This window comes from Terrapene carolina, unplaced genomic scaffold, assembly GCF_002925995.2.
Source record: "Terrapene carolina triunguis isolate 2854851 unplaced genomic scaffold, T_m_triunguis-2.0 Scaffold132, whole genome shotgun sequence".
In the NCBI taxonomy this organism is placed as follows: Eukaryota; Metazoa; Chordata; order Testudines; family Emydidae; genus Terrapene; species Terrapene triunguis.
Genome location: NW_020664483.1, coordinates 13,995,667 through 14,010,062, shown reverse-complemented (window position 1 = coordinate 14,010,062; position 14,396 = coordinate 13,995,667). Strand labels below are relative to the sequence as shown.

The 14,396-nt window shown below is 42.2% G+C and overlaps 1 protein-coding gene across 2 annotated transcripts in view; it reads right to left on the bottom strand.

Annotated features, from left to right (window-relative positions):
* UGP2 (UDP-glucose pyrophosphorylase 2) overlaps positions 1-14,396 on the bottom strand; it is a 43,285-nt gene that overhangs the window by 7,974 nt on the left and 20,915 nt on the right. For both annotated transcript variants that reach the window (XM_024208408.2, XM_024208407.2), the window contains exon 4: positions 3,887-4,072. In XM_024208408.2, coding sequence (XP_024064176.1) covers positions 3,887-4,072 — 186 coding nt within the window. The remainder of the gene's footprint in view (positions 1-3,886; positions 4,073-14,396) is intronic.

The window sequence follows — 14,396 nt, the reverse complement described above, 5'->3', positions numbered from 1 at the left end:
AATTAAATGTGCAAGCGCACACACAAATCATTCAAAGCTAACACAACAATTGAGTTTTTAACTCTTCAGTTCTAACTGGACAGTGCATCAGATAGGCTAATGCATACAAGATGTGCCACAAAATGGTTATGTTGAAGGGACTCGTAGCTCTCTTTGAATTTCAGACATACATACACCCAGAAAACCATTTGTCCTTCTGCATGATATTTTATCCCAATAGGCAATTTAAAGCTTTTACAATCCACTCTGTATTTAGGATTCTTTATAAATGGATTACAATCTCCTACCCACAACTGCTTTAAAGCTTTTTTTGGCAGATTGATGACATGAACAACAGTACAGAGCAGTTAGGATGTTATGGTATTGGTTATGGGGGGAGGGATAGCTCAGTGGTTTGAGCATTGGCCAGAGTTGTGAGTTCAATCCTTGAGGGGGCCATTTAGAGATCTGGGGCAAAAATCTGTCAAGGACAGTACTTGGTCCTGCTGTGAAGGCAGGGGATTGGACTCGATGACCTTTCAAGGTCCCTTCCAGTTCTATGAGATAGGTATATCTCCATATTAATTATTAATTTGTTATTCAGGAATTGGTTAAAAACAGTTGAAAAATGGTGCGAGTAGATGTATAATCCCCACATTGGTTAACCATGGGTTATAACAGGAGACTGAGCCCAGTTAGGCCACTGGCTGGCACCTGAAGGAATTAGGCATAACATGATAAACCCAGCTGGGGAGGAGCTGGGTCTTTATGAAGGAGAGAACGTAGGGCAATGGCAGGAGGAGAACCAAGAATGAGTGAGATAGGTGACAGTTTCTCTCTTGGGTTGAAGACTGAGAGACTTGGAACCGGGACTAGAGGGTCCTGAGGCAACGAAGCCCAAAAGCAGTATAGTAAAGGCTAAGGGGACTTTGGAGAGGAGCTCCAGGAAGGGATAAGCTCCTGTAGCAGGCCCCTGAGGAGGGGGGATTCCAGGCAGAAAGCTCTGGTAGGCAGCATTCTGAAATGAGAATGAGAAAGAACTCTGCAGACATTAGGCTGAACCCCAGCACGAGGCCATGAGGAAGGAGGGCATGGGACCTGAAAAGGAAGCCCAGGAAGCTGAGGATATCAGGGAAGGCCGCTAGAGGCAAGGAAAACCCTGGGTACAGAGAGAAAAGGTGAAGGCTAGAGGAGATGTTGATTCTCACTGTTGTGGGCCCAAAAGAGGGTTCAATATGGAGCCTAGATTGAGAAGGAGAGGTTCTCAATATGGCAGTCAAGTGGGATTAGAAGTACTTGAGCTGTGTTTTCTTTGCGTGGTCTACGCTGAAGATCCCACAGGAGGACTCTGTCTTAGCAACTCCCAAACAGAGGGGCGGAAGAAACTGGAACTTTGCGTATGGTTTCATGTGGACTTGTTCCACTGAGGGGGAGGGGAGGGGGGTGTAACTCAACCATGACCTGGACAGAGGGCTGAGTTGCAAGAAGAGACAGACCACCTCCAGACTGGCGTGACCATCGGCAGGGGGTACTAGACAGGAAGAGCTGCTACACCATGTCCAGCCATGAGGGGGCGCGCATACAGAGAGTCCAACTTTCTATCTATGGAGAATAGTTAAGATTAAGATTTTGGCATGTGGATTTTTATTAAGATTCATGGGCAGGATGCAGGCAATAAACCGTAAGTCACGGAAGCCAGAGCCTTGCATGGGTGGGCCTGGCAGCCGGAGCCCTGCTACCCGGGGCTGAAGCCACAGATGTCTGTTAAAGTCACGGAATCCGTGGCCTCCGTGACCAAATCATATCCTTAATGATTGTCTAACGTAGACAGAGCACACAGTAAAAAGTATTAAAAAATTCAGAACCCAAAATGAAGTAGCCCCTCCCTTAACTATATGAAGGGTGATAATGGGCATTATTCTACTGCAATAAGGAGTGAATCAAATCACCTTCATTGGGACTGTTCTGGAAAGAAGAATATTCACTCCAGATATGGTTTGAGGCACTCACTTGTGTAATTTTTAACCGCTGGTACATTCAAAAAGGTGCGGGCACACTCTCAGTGTCTTTAACCCTACTCTGTGTGTTAGGATCTATTAAAATAATCTTAAAAGTGATTAAAAGACAAGTTTTGTAATATGCTTCTTGCCATGGATCTCCAAGAACTTCTGTTAAGTGCAGCTTTCATGTCAGCAACGGAGCAGCTATTAAGAACTTAAGTTTCCAAACCTCTGTGTGTGGGGGGGGGACCCCAAAAAGTGGGCACATTAAACCTCCACCTCAACAAAGACCCTCAAAAGAGAACACCCGAAGCATCCTCTTGGATATCACACTGAATGCAAGAATTGGGCACAAGACTAAATCTTTGTATGGGACTGCAGCTCACCTTCCTAGCTCTTGGGGAAAGGACCACTAGACCCACCAATACATGTACTCCAAACTAAAATACTTTGGTAAGCACCTAAAACTAGAAAGAACTGCATGAGGAAACTAGGGCAAGACAATATCCTACCCTTTTCATGGCCATCTTACTTATCTACTGTAAGAATAACTAAGTAGCACTGTAAATGTAAAGAGGTAAATCTATAACAGCCAAAATGCCCTCCCAAAACCTGCAATTTTTCACTTGCTTTTCGGAGGAATAAATGCCAATCACTTCTAAAATCTGGATTTTACTGAGAAGAGAGTATACTTGGAGTGATGCTAAAAACATTTGGTGTGGCAAGAGGGAGGGTTAAACTTAGAGAAAACAAAGCTTTTAAAGCTGCTCTTGGGACTCAGATCTGGGGGGGGGGGGGGGGGAAATCAAATATGTACCTGGGATTTTGCTGCTTAAGGCCCTGCTAAACGCTGCAGTTTGATCCATGGTACTTTAGAAGTACAAGCACTGTCTGGGTTAGCATGCATGCTGATTTAACCTTGTCCAGAATGGTGTGAACCAGCAGTTCTCAAACTTTAGCAACCCGAGGACCCCCATTTTGATTTTAAAATTTTGGGGGAGCCCCAACACCCCCGCTCAGGCCCAGGCCCCATCCCCAGTCCGGCCCAGGCCCCACCTTCCCCCACTCACTCCCCCCTACCCTCACTCACTTTCACCAGGCTGGGGCAGGGGGTTGGGATGCAGGAGGGGATCCAAGCTCTGGGAGGGAGTTTGGGTGCAGGCTCAGGGAGAGCGTTGGGGTGTGGATGAGAGTTCCAGGAGCGGCGCAGAGCCAGGGCAGGCAGGGAACCTTAGCTCCACTGCGCCGCCGGACTTTTAGCACCTAAAATCTCCCGGTTTAGCTTCAGTAGCCTTCAGGAGATAGAGGGAGGCGGAGGAGTTGAGGGAGGAAGGGGGAAGAGTTGATCAGTGGGGTCTGCAGACCCCAGTTTGAGAAATGCTGGTGTAATTCAATTATTTAAGGTTCCCATTCCATCCACATAACATATGCGATACTTTATTTTTATCCTCTTTTCAGTGCAATTCCCTGCATCCCAGCGAGTTGGGGGGGTCTTCCATTTCCCTGCCTATCTTCTTTTGGGAAGCTTCCATCATAGTCACAATCTAAGGACCATATGGGATTCCCTACCATCTCTGTTAATGCTGCTACTTACTCTGCCATGGTGGGAGTGGCCGTGTGCATCACTACTAAGTGGTGCTCATAATCCAGTCCCAGTGCAATAACTCTCAGCACTCCCAATCGCTAGTGACAGAGAGCAGAACAGGGATCGGATTCCAGTTTCCTACCTAGTAGGTCAGAGCAGTACCCCTCAGATGGCCCAGTTTCAATTTTTTAATCGAATCAGATTAGTCAGTGGAAGTGTTTCTAAATTAGCAAGAATTTCAATAGGAGTTTTAGCCTACGCTCTGATTCACAAAGTATGTTGTTTCCACAATGGCTTTCAGAGCAGATCAAAAGTTTCTTACCTCAATCTGCTGAACTGTCAGGTCCAAGAAGGTGTTTTCATTCCGCACGCCGATAAGACTTTTTGGGCCTTTACAGCCCATGCTAGTGCCCAAGCCACCATTTAGTTTCACTACAACCAGTTTGTTCAAGACTGAGGTGATGTTAACAGGCAACCCCCTGGCCCTTATCTTCTCATAGGGCTGAATCTGTAAGGAAGCAGCAATTTTAGAAGGTATTCAAGTAAATTTGTCAGAGGTGACTGAAATAAACTAACATCTTTTTGTAGCTCTTGTTACCCTTCCCCACTGCTAAGAAGGGATTTCTAAAGGAACAGGAAAATATATCATGTAATAGAAAGGCTGAACTCTGAACTACAACTCCTTGTCAAAGTTCTCAACTTTCGTGTGTTAGAAAGTTACTCACCCCACCCCCCTTCTCAAATTTAAGAAGTTAATCTTCAACAATACCCAAATTTATTTGTGAGGCATCATTAGAGTGCCCAGCATATTACAGACATGTAGGAAGATAAGGTTCCTACCCTAGACAGCTTAAAACACCACATACAATACAGTTTGTTAAAAAATAAAACACATTTTCCAAGAGGAGAGGTTATTTAATAGACAAAAGTGTCAAGGAAAGTTTAAGCTTTATTCAAATGCAGATACTCCTCATCACTTCCCTCTTCCAGCCCACAGGGAAAGTGGGCTGGGTACGAACAGAGGTAAGGAGTAGTTAGAGGATCAGGACCGCATCCCCCGACTTACAGTGGTCCACCCGAGGTCAGCAAGAGAACCTTTGTGAAGCTTTTTTATATATATAAGTCCAACCCACCCACCCCAATAGCGAGCCTGCCTACCAATCAAGTCGCACCTTAGGAAGTCTCTCTCTGTGCAAGAAAAATGTTTGACTTTTTCTTCCTTTTAAAAGCAGCTTTCTCTTGCTGCAGTCTCTTGCTGTTCTGTACTAAGGTCACCTAAGCAAACAAGCAGAGCAGGCTAAGTTTTAAAAATTCTTTGCAAGAGTCTTTAATCAGATTAATGTTGGTTCTTGGTACTAGGCCTGTTAATTTTTTTCCACCTTGCAGCAAAAGTTCCAAAATGCTTCTAACCCTTCTATTTTCAGAGTATTCTCAGCCAATTCACTTAGAACTTTCCCTACACAAGCGGCGTCCCAAGTTTGGGAAACACTGATCTAATAGAATAAGGCTATAGAATGTTTTTCTACATTTTTTCTTTTGAAGGAAGCTTTTTAGAGGATTAAAACATTACACAGATTATTTATGGCATTTGAAAAAAAAAAATCTGAATGCTTCAAAAACTTCCAGCACAATGACACAGAAATTACTTCAATTCTGGTTGGAATGTAGCAGAAATGCATCTGATTTATAACAAGACATGGACTAAATAAATTTGAGGACTTCATGTTCACTTTGGGTATGCTGGAGGAAGGGGGGGGGGATGGAAAACCACATTACACGAGAACAAAAAGTTCATGTTCTGGTTGAGTGCAGAGGAAAAAAAACTGTATTGCACAATTGATATTCCTGACCAATACGAGATGGTAGACTAGAAGGAAACTCTTACATCAGAGGAGTTCTGCCATGTACAACTAGGAAGGAGCTTGCTTTCCATTAAATGAACTTATCTTTTCTTAGTTGTCTAGTTAAGTCATTGTGCCACAGCTACCTCGTTATTCAAATAGTGGAAGTTTGCCTAACCGAAGTGTCATAGTGCAATCTATTATAGTTACTCCATTACCTTAGAACATTGGCCCAAGGCCAAAACTATTTATTCAACAGAAGTAATTGATTAACCACCTTTAAGGCAACATGCCAGTTTCCCTTCCTTTAAAAAATTTTAATAATGAAGTTTTGATTTGTGTTTAATATGCATGGTATTTCAGTGGAGGAAACGGATAGTTTTAATGGATTTTTACATAAAAGTGCATTTTAAATTGTGCTACAAGATTAGGAAGTTTACAAATGAGGGTGGACAGTGTCCTATACCCTAAGACTAGGACACGTCACAGAACAACCTTAGCTACTGAATGGCTAGGTTTTGGAGAGTAAATAGCATATCTCAAACTTAAATTAAATTATGAAGTTACCAAATGCAAACAGAGGAAATCTCTGTAACTTTAAGGGCTAGCAATTTACTTCTATAAGTAAGAAAACTTAGATTTTCCTGCACAGTAGCATCAGTTGTAGAGTTTCCTACTTGTCCTTGGTGTGTGGATTTTCCAAAGACTTGAGGGGGTAGTGCTCCCCAACACCCTTTGCTGCATGAAGGGAAGATCCAGGGAACAAGCCAAACCATTTAAGAATATTTTTATAAAAATTTTGTTTAAATAAGTTCCTCCTTACTTACCTAACAAAATGAGAGTCCAGAGTTTATTACTCGTATAGCACCATATACGTATATGCTGCATTTACACCCCAAGTAATTATAGGTCTGTGAGTCGGACATTAATCCCAGGCCAAGATAACAGAGTGGCTGATATGGTACTGGATTAGTAAAGAATTAAAGGAGGGTAATTTAATTAATGCCAATCAACATGGGTTTATGGAAAATAGATCCTGTCAATCTTTTTTATGAGGTAGAAAGTTTGTTTGATAAAGGAATAGTGTTGATGTAATAGCCTTAGATTTATGTAAGCCATTTGACATGGACGCGCATGACATTTTGATTAAAACAGTGGAACAATATAAAATTAACATAGCCAGTTTTTAATCCATTTAATATGTGCTGATAGGTCTTAAAAGGTAATTGTAAACTAGGTAATCATCACAGAACGGGTATGTTTCTAGTGGGGTCCTACAGGTATCAGTTCTTGGCCCTATGCTATTTCACATTTTTATTAGTGACCTGGAAGAAAACATAAAATCATCACTGGTAAAGTTTGCAGATAGCACACAAATTAAGGGAGCAGTAAACAACAAAAAGGACAGGTCACCGACAGAGGGATCTGGATCACTTGGAAAACTGGGCGCAACCAAACAATATGCACTTTAATATGGCTAAATGTAAATGTATACATTTAGGAACAAAGAATACAGGCCATGCTTACAGGATAGGGGATTCTATCCTGGGACGCAGTGACTGAAAAAGATTTGGGGGTCGTGGTGGATAACAGCTGAAGATGAGCTCCCCGTGCAATACTGCAGCCAAAAGGGCGAATGCAATCCTTGGATATATAAACATGGGAACCTCAAGTAGGAGTAGAGAGGTTATTTTACCTCTGTATTTGGCACGGGTGCAACCACTGCTGGAATACTGTGCCCAGTTCTGGTGTCCACAGTTCAAGAAGGATAATTGGAGAGTGTTCAGAGAAGAGCCATGAGAATGATAAAAGGATTAGAAAGCATGCCTTATAGTGATAGATTGAGCTCCTTGAGTCTGTTCATCTTAACAAAGAGAAGGTTAAGGGGTGACAGGATTATGTAAATACGTACATTGGGAACAAATATTTAATAATGGGCTCTTAATTCTAATAGAAAAAGGTATAACATATCCAATGGCTGAGAGCTAAATTCAGATGACCGGAAATAAGGCCTACATTTTTAAGGTAGGGTAATTAAATGCAACAATTTACCAAGGGTCATGGTAGAGTCTCCATCACCGACAATTTTTAAATCCAGATTGGATGTTTCTTCTAAAAGATATGCTCTAGGAATTATTTTGGGAAAGTTCTATGACCTGTACTTTACAGGAGGTCAGACTAGATTATCACAGTGGCACCTTCTGGCTTTGGAATCTAAAAAGTCAAGATGGAAAAGCTCTCCCAAAGATCTTAGTGTAAGTTGTCTCTCTTTCTGTTCTTGAGAGAACATATGAAGTGGTGAAGGGGATGAGGAATCAGTAAAGTAATACATACAGAGATCCTTAGTGACTCTGCAGTGTGAAATTAGGAAATCAAATACCAGCTCTCAAAGTTTCAACCTGGAGATGCAAAGGCTCAGCTACTACTACTACTCTATTATATCAGTAATAAATCTGGAGTAACTCCATTATGAGAGTCGCATCAAATTAACATTGCTGCTCCAGATTTCCACCTCCCTCCCTCGATATAAATGAGAACTGAATCTGGCCAAATATCTTACCTTACTTGTTAATTAGCTTGTTTAAAGCAGTTATCCGGGAAAACAAACCTTAAAAACCCCACCCCCTCATTTAACACCTTTTTAAGAAAGAAAGATTAAGATGAATTTACTTAACTTTCCATTATAAATTAACTAAAGATGTTACGTCTTCAGAAGCTAGTCACATTCTACATGCTAGAGAAAATGGAACTGTTCCTCAGAGGACCCAGCAGCATACACTTCTAAAACCTGCTCTCTGTTACTCCACAAAGATGGCTGTTTATTTTTGATATTGCAAATATAAGCCCAATGAATCTTCATCAAGATTCCTCTTAAGAAATTTAGAATTTAATTTAATGCCTCCGTTATGTAGCAGAGCTTCCTAAATGGTATTTAAGTGGTATTTAAGTGATGTAAAGATTAAAATATTCATACCCCCAAATCTTGTGTGAAGTGATACGTTTCAGATTTCAGATTCTAAGTACACTGCTGTAAACACAACAATCAAATTGACTGTTTCAGTTGTCTTTACCAGGAGATTGCAAATAAAACCACAAGCTGAACAAACTTTTTTTACACCATCATCTAGAAAAGATTTATGGCAAGTTTGGTTTTTTTTTTTTAAAAACTATACCAAAGACAGTGATTTATGTATCCACTGAACCTAAAAAGTACATACTAAGTACTCTGAAAGGTCTAGTAGCATCCTGGTTTTTTATGCATAAATGTGTGATTAGTAATAGATGAAACATCTGTTCCTTCATCAAGTCAGTAGGTGGAAAAGGGAGTAAACATTCAAGGGAAGTGATAGGTACGCTTTCTTTGTGGAGTAACAGAGAGCAGGTTTTAGAAGTGTATGCTGCTGGGTCCTCTGAGGAACAGTTCCATTTTCTAAAAAGAATGTGTGTGCACTATCCCCTAATGGTTTTAAGGATACTATCATGTAATCCAAGATTCAATTTCCATAGTGTCAAATAAAATCCCATACATTAGCCCTGATGCTTCCCTCCCTTTAAGCAGGGCAAAGGGAGTGGATGCAGGCTCAAAACAGCACTAATTCCCCCCTAGGACTTCTACTCTTACTTCCCACTTCCCTCCCAAGAAATGGCAGAGGAGGAGGATGGGAAAATACAAATAACATTCAGCCAATTGCAGCTTGGCTTCTAAGGGTGGCATGTGCCACGGAGGGGGAGATTGGGGACTTTACATAAGTGGGGTCTTCAGAAAGCACCCCTCCTCACCCAGCAAGATTTTGGAGAACTCTGAGAAATTCAGGTTCCTAAATGACTCTTCTCCCGTGGGTGTAGGGCAAACTCATTTTAAACACACACAATCCTAGACTGTCACCGTGTGATCCAGAGGTTACAGCAAAGATTCAAATGTTGGTAATCTGGAATTTATCCTGAGTTCCAATCCAAGTCAGCTATAAGCACCAACACAGAGCGCTGGGGGAATCCAAATCAAGTAAAAGGTCACTAGAACGTGCCTCAGCCAGCCTACTATAATAGCATCAATATCAAGTCTCCATGAAAGAGACAGCTCAAAGAACAACCGTAAAAATAAAAAGGGCCTTTTCATATTGCCCGTACAAGTACTTTATGTTGCAGAGTAACACAGTACAGTTCTTCATTAACAGGAACGTAACTGCCAATACCTAGGGTTATTCAACTAATATTACGACAGAAGAGGCTTTCAAGTTCTGTAGAGTTGTTTTATTTATAGCCTAGGAAGAGAAGCTCATTTATTCCAGGAAGAGAGGTGCAGAGAATTAAGAGACTGATATTAGAAGTCCAAGTTCGTTTAAAAAATTTAAAAAAAATAGCTACAGCCAGCTCACTGTAAAGTACGTGGTAAAAGTCAGCATTTTAAACCAGCACCAATCAAAGCTAAACTCAGCTACTCGGGGAATGAATGATGGGGAAAGAACAGTTATACATAGTCGTGTTGCATTATTTTATGTTTATATTTAAATAGACATACACACTCTTTTGCTGGATTATGGGAGCAGTGTAAGGCATTCTTGGTGGCAATGCTATTTGAGTCAAGCAGCAGGAGAATTTTTGTAGATTTTGAGAGCCATAGAATTTTACCCAGTAACTCCTGCGTCAAGCCCATGGCTTTGGGTCAAGTTAGAGGAGAGAGTTTGAATGCCAAGCACGGTTACTCGGTTACTGCAGTTACACTTCAAAGGAAAAGAGAACTTGGATGCTTTAGAACAGGGGTGGGCAATAATTTTCGCAGGGGGGCCACTCCACGAATTTTGGTAAGTCGCCACGGGCTGCACATTTCTACTATATTAATGGAGGGGGTGTGGAGTCTGGGAGGGAGTTTGGGTGCAGGAGGAAGCTCCGGGCTGGTACAGAGTGTTGGGGTGCAGGAGAGGGTGAGGGGTGTGGGCTCTGGGAGGGAGTTTGGTGCAGGAGGGGGCTCCGGGCTGGGGCAGGAGATTGGGGGGCAGGGTCTGGGAATGAGTTTGGGTGTAGGAGGGGGTTCTGACCTGGTGCAGGAGGTTGGGGTGCGAGGTACAGGCTCTAGCTGGAAGGCGCTTACCACAGATGGCTCCCGGCCAGCGGCAGGCAGCAGTGCTCAGGCAGGCTGCCTGCATTCCGTGGTCCCACGCCGCTCCCGGAAGCGACTGCGGCAGGCTGCTGCTGGCACGTCTCTGCGTGCCCCTTGGGGGGAGGGGGACAGTGGGTCTCCGTGCACTGCCCGCATCCACAAACACTGCCCCCGGGGGCCATATTTTGCCCACCCCTGCTTTAGAATGAGCTTCAAAGAAGACTGCAATCTAGCCATCATGGTCAAACGAAAGAATCACTACAAGTGATCCATTTGTTGGGAGGAAAAGGACATAAACAAGTCCATGAACTCTAAAATATTAGAAACTGTAATAATGCAGTTTTCACAAGTCAAGCAACCAAGCTTTCATAAACAACATTTGACCTTAGGCATTATCATACTGTATCAGACCAGTGGTTCATCTACTCCAGTATCCTTTCTATAACAGTGACCAGTATTAGATGCTTCACAGTAGGTTTGAAACAAAATGCATATAAGCCTGGCGTAAGACAAGTTTCACACAACATACCAGCACAATTAAAAATCCCCTACATCTTTTCCCCCCTTGCAGACTTTCAAGTATAGCTGGTTATTCAAGAAACCCGACTCATCTCCCCAGCCCACTCCTCAGAGCTAGATCCTCCCATAAAGGGACAAATTACCAGCCAAAAGCAGTAAGGACACAGAAGGTGTGGGGGGAATGAACTGAAACACATTATTCCCCTTCCCCAGAATTCATTCCACACGGAGTGGCAAAGTCTAGAGATTGCCATCCCCTTGGAAGCCATGGGAATCACCCAGCATATAACAATGACTAGCATATTAGCATTATCCCTTACAAAAATTTCCACCTCCTCCAGAGGAAAGGGTTCAAGGCCAGCTGAAGACAGGGCCTCAGTCTGTGGTATTAGCCCAGCCCCCGCCCTTCCCCCACAAAAGACAGCCAAGCATGTGCTTGAGTGACACCTGAGAGTGCTCAGCACTCCCTCTGCAGTGTCTTTTTAATGCTATCCCCCCTGCATGGAAGAATGCTATCCCTCCCCTTGCCAGAGGGTGATTATTTGGAAACTGCACCATTTGAAACTAAAAGAAGTTCCAATCACTTTTGCAGAAAGGATGAGTTGGCTACAGCTATCAAAGCTCAGCACCAGAACGCCCCACGTTTGGGAGCAAACCACAAGGGTTGGCCAGAAAGCAGTTGCATGGTATGGAGAAGGTCTCTTCTGTTGAGCAGATAGTGGCCAATGCTAGAGAAACACCACCAATATGTTTGGACTTTATAAGGAGTGTATGTGAAGGGAAATCCTTTAGCAATGTTATCCGGGAGCTAGGTGGCATAAGTAAGATCCTTGCAAGGGTCTTTGTTATGAGCAGGTTTTCAAAACATTAACATGCCAAACCACGGACAGAATGTGATCTTTATCCCTGATGGCAGTCCCTCTGTGCTATTTCAAATGCACATCCGTTCAGGAATACCATCTGTTCATAGCAAATTTATTCTGTCCATAGTTCATCTATTCTGCTATATTTTCAAGAGGAAGCACACAGAATAAATGGAAGAGGCAGGACTCAGGATACGGTAACTTCACCGCACACAGGATGTATCTGAATAAACTACAAATGGGAGGGAAGCCTGAAGGTTGCAAGTATGGATTTGTTAAAAAAACATGAGTGACTTATACAGCATAAGAGGGCATTTATATAAGAAAGTGGAAAGACTGATGAGAGGACAGCTACCGGATTCTGAATGTGTGTTTAGGAAAAGCAGCAAGCCGACATCTGCTTTCTGCAATTCCTGCCTAAATGACTTGTCAAAAAATGCTGCATCCTTTCAATCATTTCACTCAGCTCTTATACACAGCACTGTCTTATTACCCACCCATGAGCATGCTAAGTGCTTCACTGAAATGCATAGGAAATCAATTCCTGCTCTAAGGAGCTTACATTATAAACATTGGATATGACGGACAAGTGAAGACAGAGACATACTGAGAACAGAAGGGACAAGGAAGGACATGATTTACAGAAATAAGGTTAGTGTTACTCATTTTAGACATATACACTTCTTGGCAATGCAGAAGTTGTGGGAGGGGATTTAAGCTACATTTATTTTTTTTAGGCAATGCTGATGTGTATTTTTTAGGAGTGATGTGAATGAGGTAAGGCTCGGAGTTTGACTAATAGATTTTACAAGTTTGTTCCAAGTGTAAGGAGCAATGCGGATGAAGGCATAGAGATATCTGTGGGAGACAAAGGGAGCACTAAGACTGGCATCACAGGCAGTGGAGAGGAACACAGCACCCATGTTGGTCAACGTGCACACAAGACATTGAGGGCATTTTTTTTTAAATAGGGTATAATAATGTGTTAAAATTCAACTCTAGAGGACTGCTTGAGTAATAGCACAAGATGGATACAATCAACTATCTTGTCCTCAACCCTGGGAAACATAAGACTACTTGCTAGTGGGTAGGAGTTGTTGATATTGGTTCTTTTCCTTCGTAACTTAATTTACTGAGATGAATTCAAGTAGTAGGCAAGTTTAAGTATATTTTTGATATTCAGTCATGTCCTTATCAAAATCCGTGTATCACAAGCCCCTCCCATGCCCGAATCATGCAGGCTGCTCCCCTCAGACCCCAGGTGACCTCACCATATCAACATAGCACCTCAGGACTCCACTAACGCAATTCCCTCCCAGTAGATTTTCCAGCAGGCCTTTTCCATCACTTGCAATTTATGCAGAATGAAGTGCCAGGCTTACTCAAGTAGGATTAAGTTACATCCCTCTCTCCATCCCTCCCATGTTCTTTACTCTGGCTTTCTAAAAAGGGCCAGACTAACGTTAAGTTGATCCTCTTTTTCCTTATGGCTCCAAATAGGAATAGGTCCTAGCTGTAAAACTGGAGCCTTCTGACAGAATGATAGGAAAAAAAACTTTTATTCATTTCATCTAAAATTGGTGACCTTTACTGTCACGGCCCCTAGGGTGTTAATTTTTCCCCAAACTGGTATTTGTTTCATCCCTGACCTCCATATTTTTCATGCCTCCTCATCCCTGGGAGTTTATTATAAAGCTATCATCATCCCGTTTGATTTATAAACAAGTTTAATGATTGCTTTAGTATATTTTTATAATGTACTGTTATAGAATGTTCCAGACATGTTGGCAGAGGGAACTGAATACCCACGAATGCAACCAGAACTCCTGGGCAACAAATGAGTTGCCCTGGCTTGTCAGCACATGGAAGCTCAATGAGAAATTCTGTTCCTGTTGAGCTCAGATATGCCATTAAGCAGAAGCTCTCATTGAAACGTCATTTTTACATAGCTGGTGAACTTTGTAAACTTCCTTGCTTTCATGGCTCTACTCCTTTTGGAAATTTAAAACACATCCAAGTAGCAGGAGAAATTAAACCACCACAAAGGCATATGACATTTGAATTGTTTACAGGCTTTTAAGTCATTTAAAAACTCATGCACTCAAGTTTTCCAGCTCTGCACATCTTGAACTCCATCAAATATGGGTCAAGATTATAAATGCCAGAGTTCTCATAGGTTTAAAAAAAGACCACGTACCAAATTGATTCAACAATAATCAAAGGCACCAGTTCTCATTAGGGATACTATAATAAACCATATTTGGAGTTTTGAGGTCAAAGTATTTGAGATACAACATTCCCAAGTCAAAAGTCAGGAATTTTCAAGAAACTGATCGTTTGAAATAAATCAAAAACGGTCATAACTAATGCTTTGTCAGATTTCCAACAAACTTCCCAAAAAGACAGCCTCTGGCATAATATCCTCTACATCAGCAGCTTTGGCAAAATCTGGGGGATGGAGTTTGTGTGTTAAAATATGAGTTGGACACAACAGAAAGTTAGTCACAACTT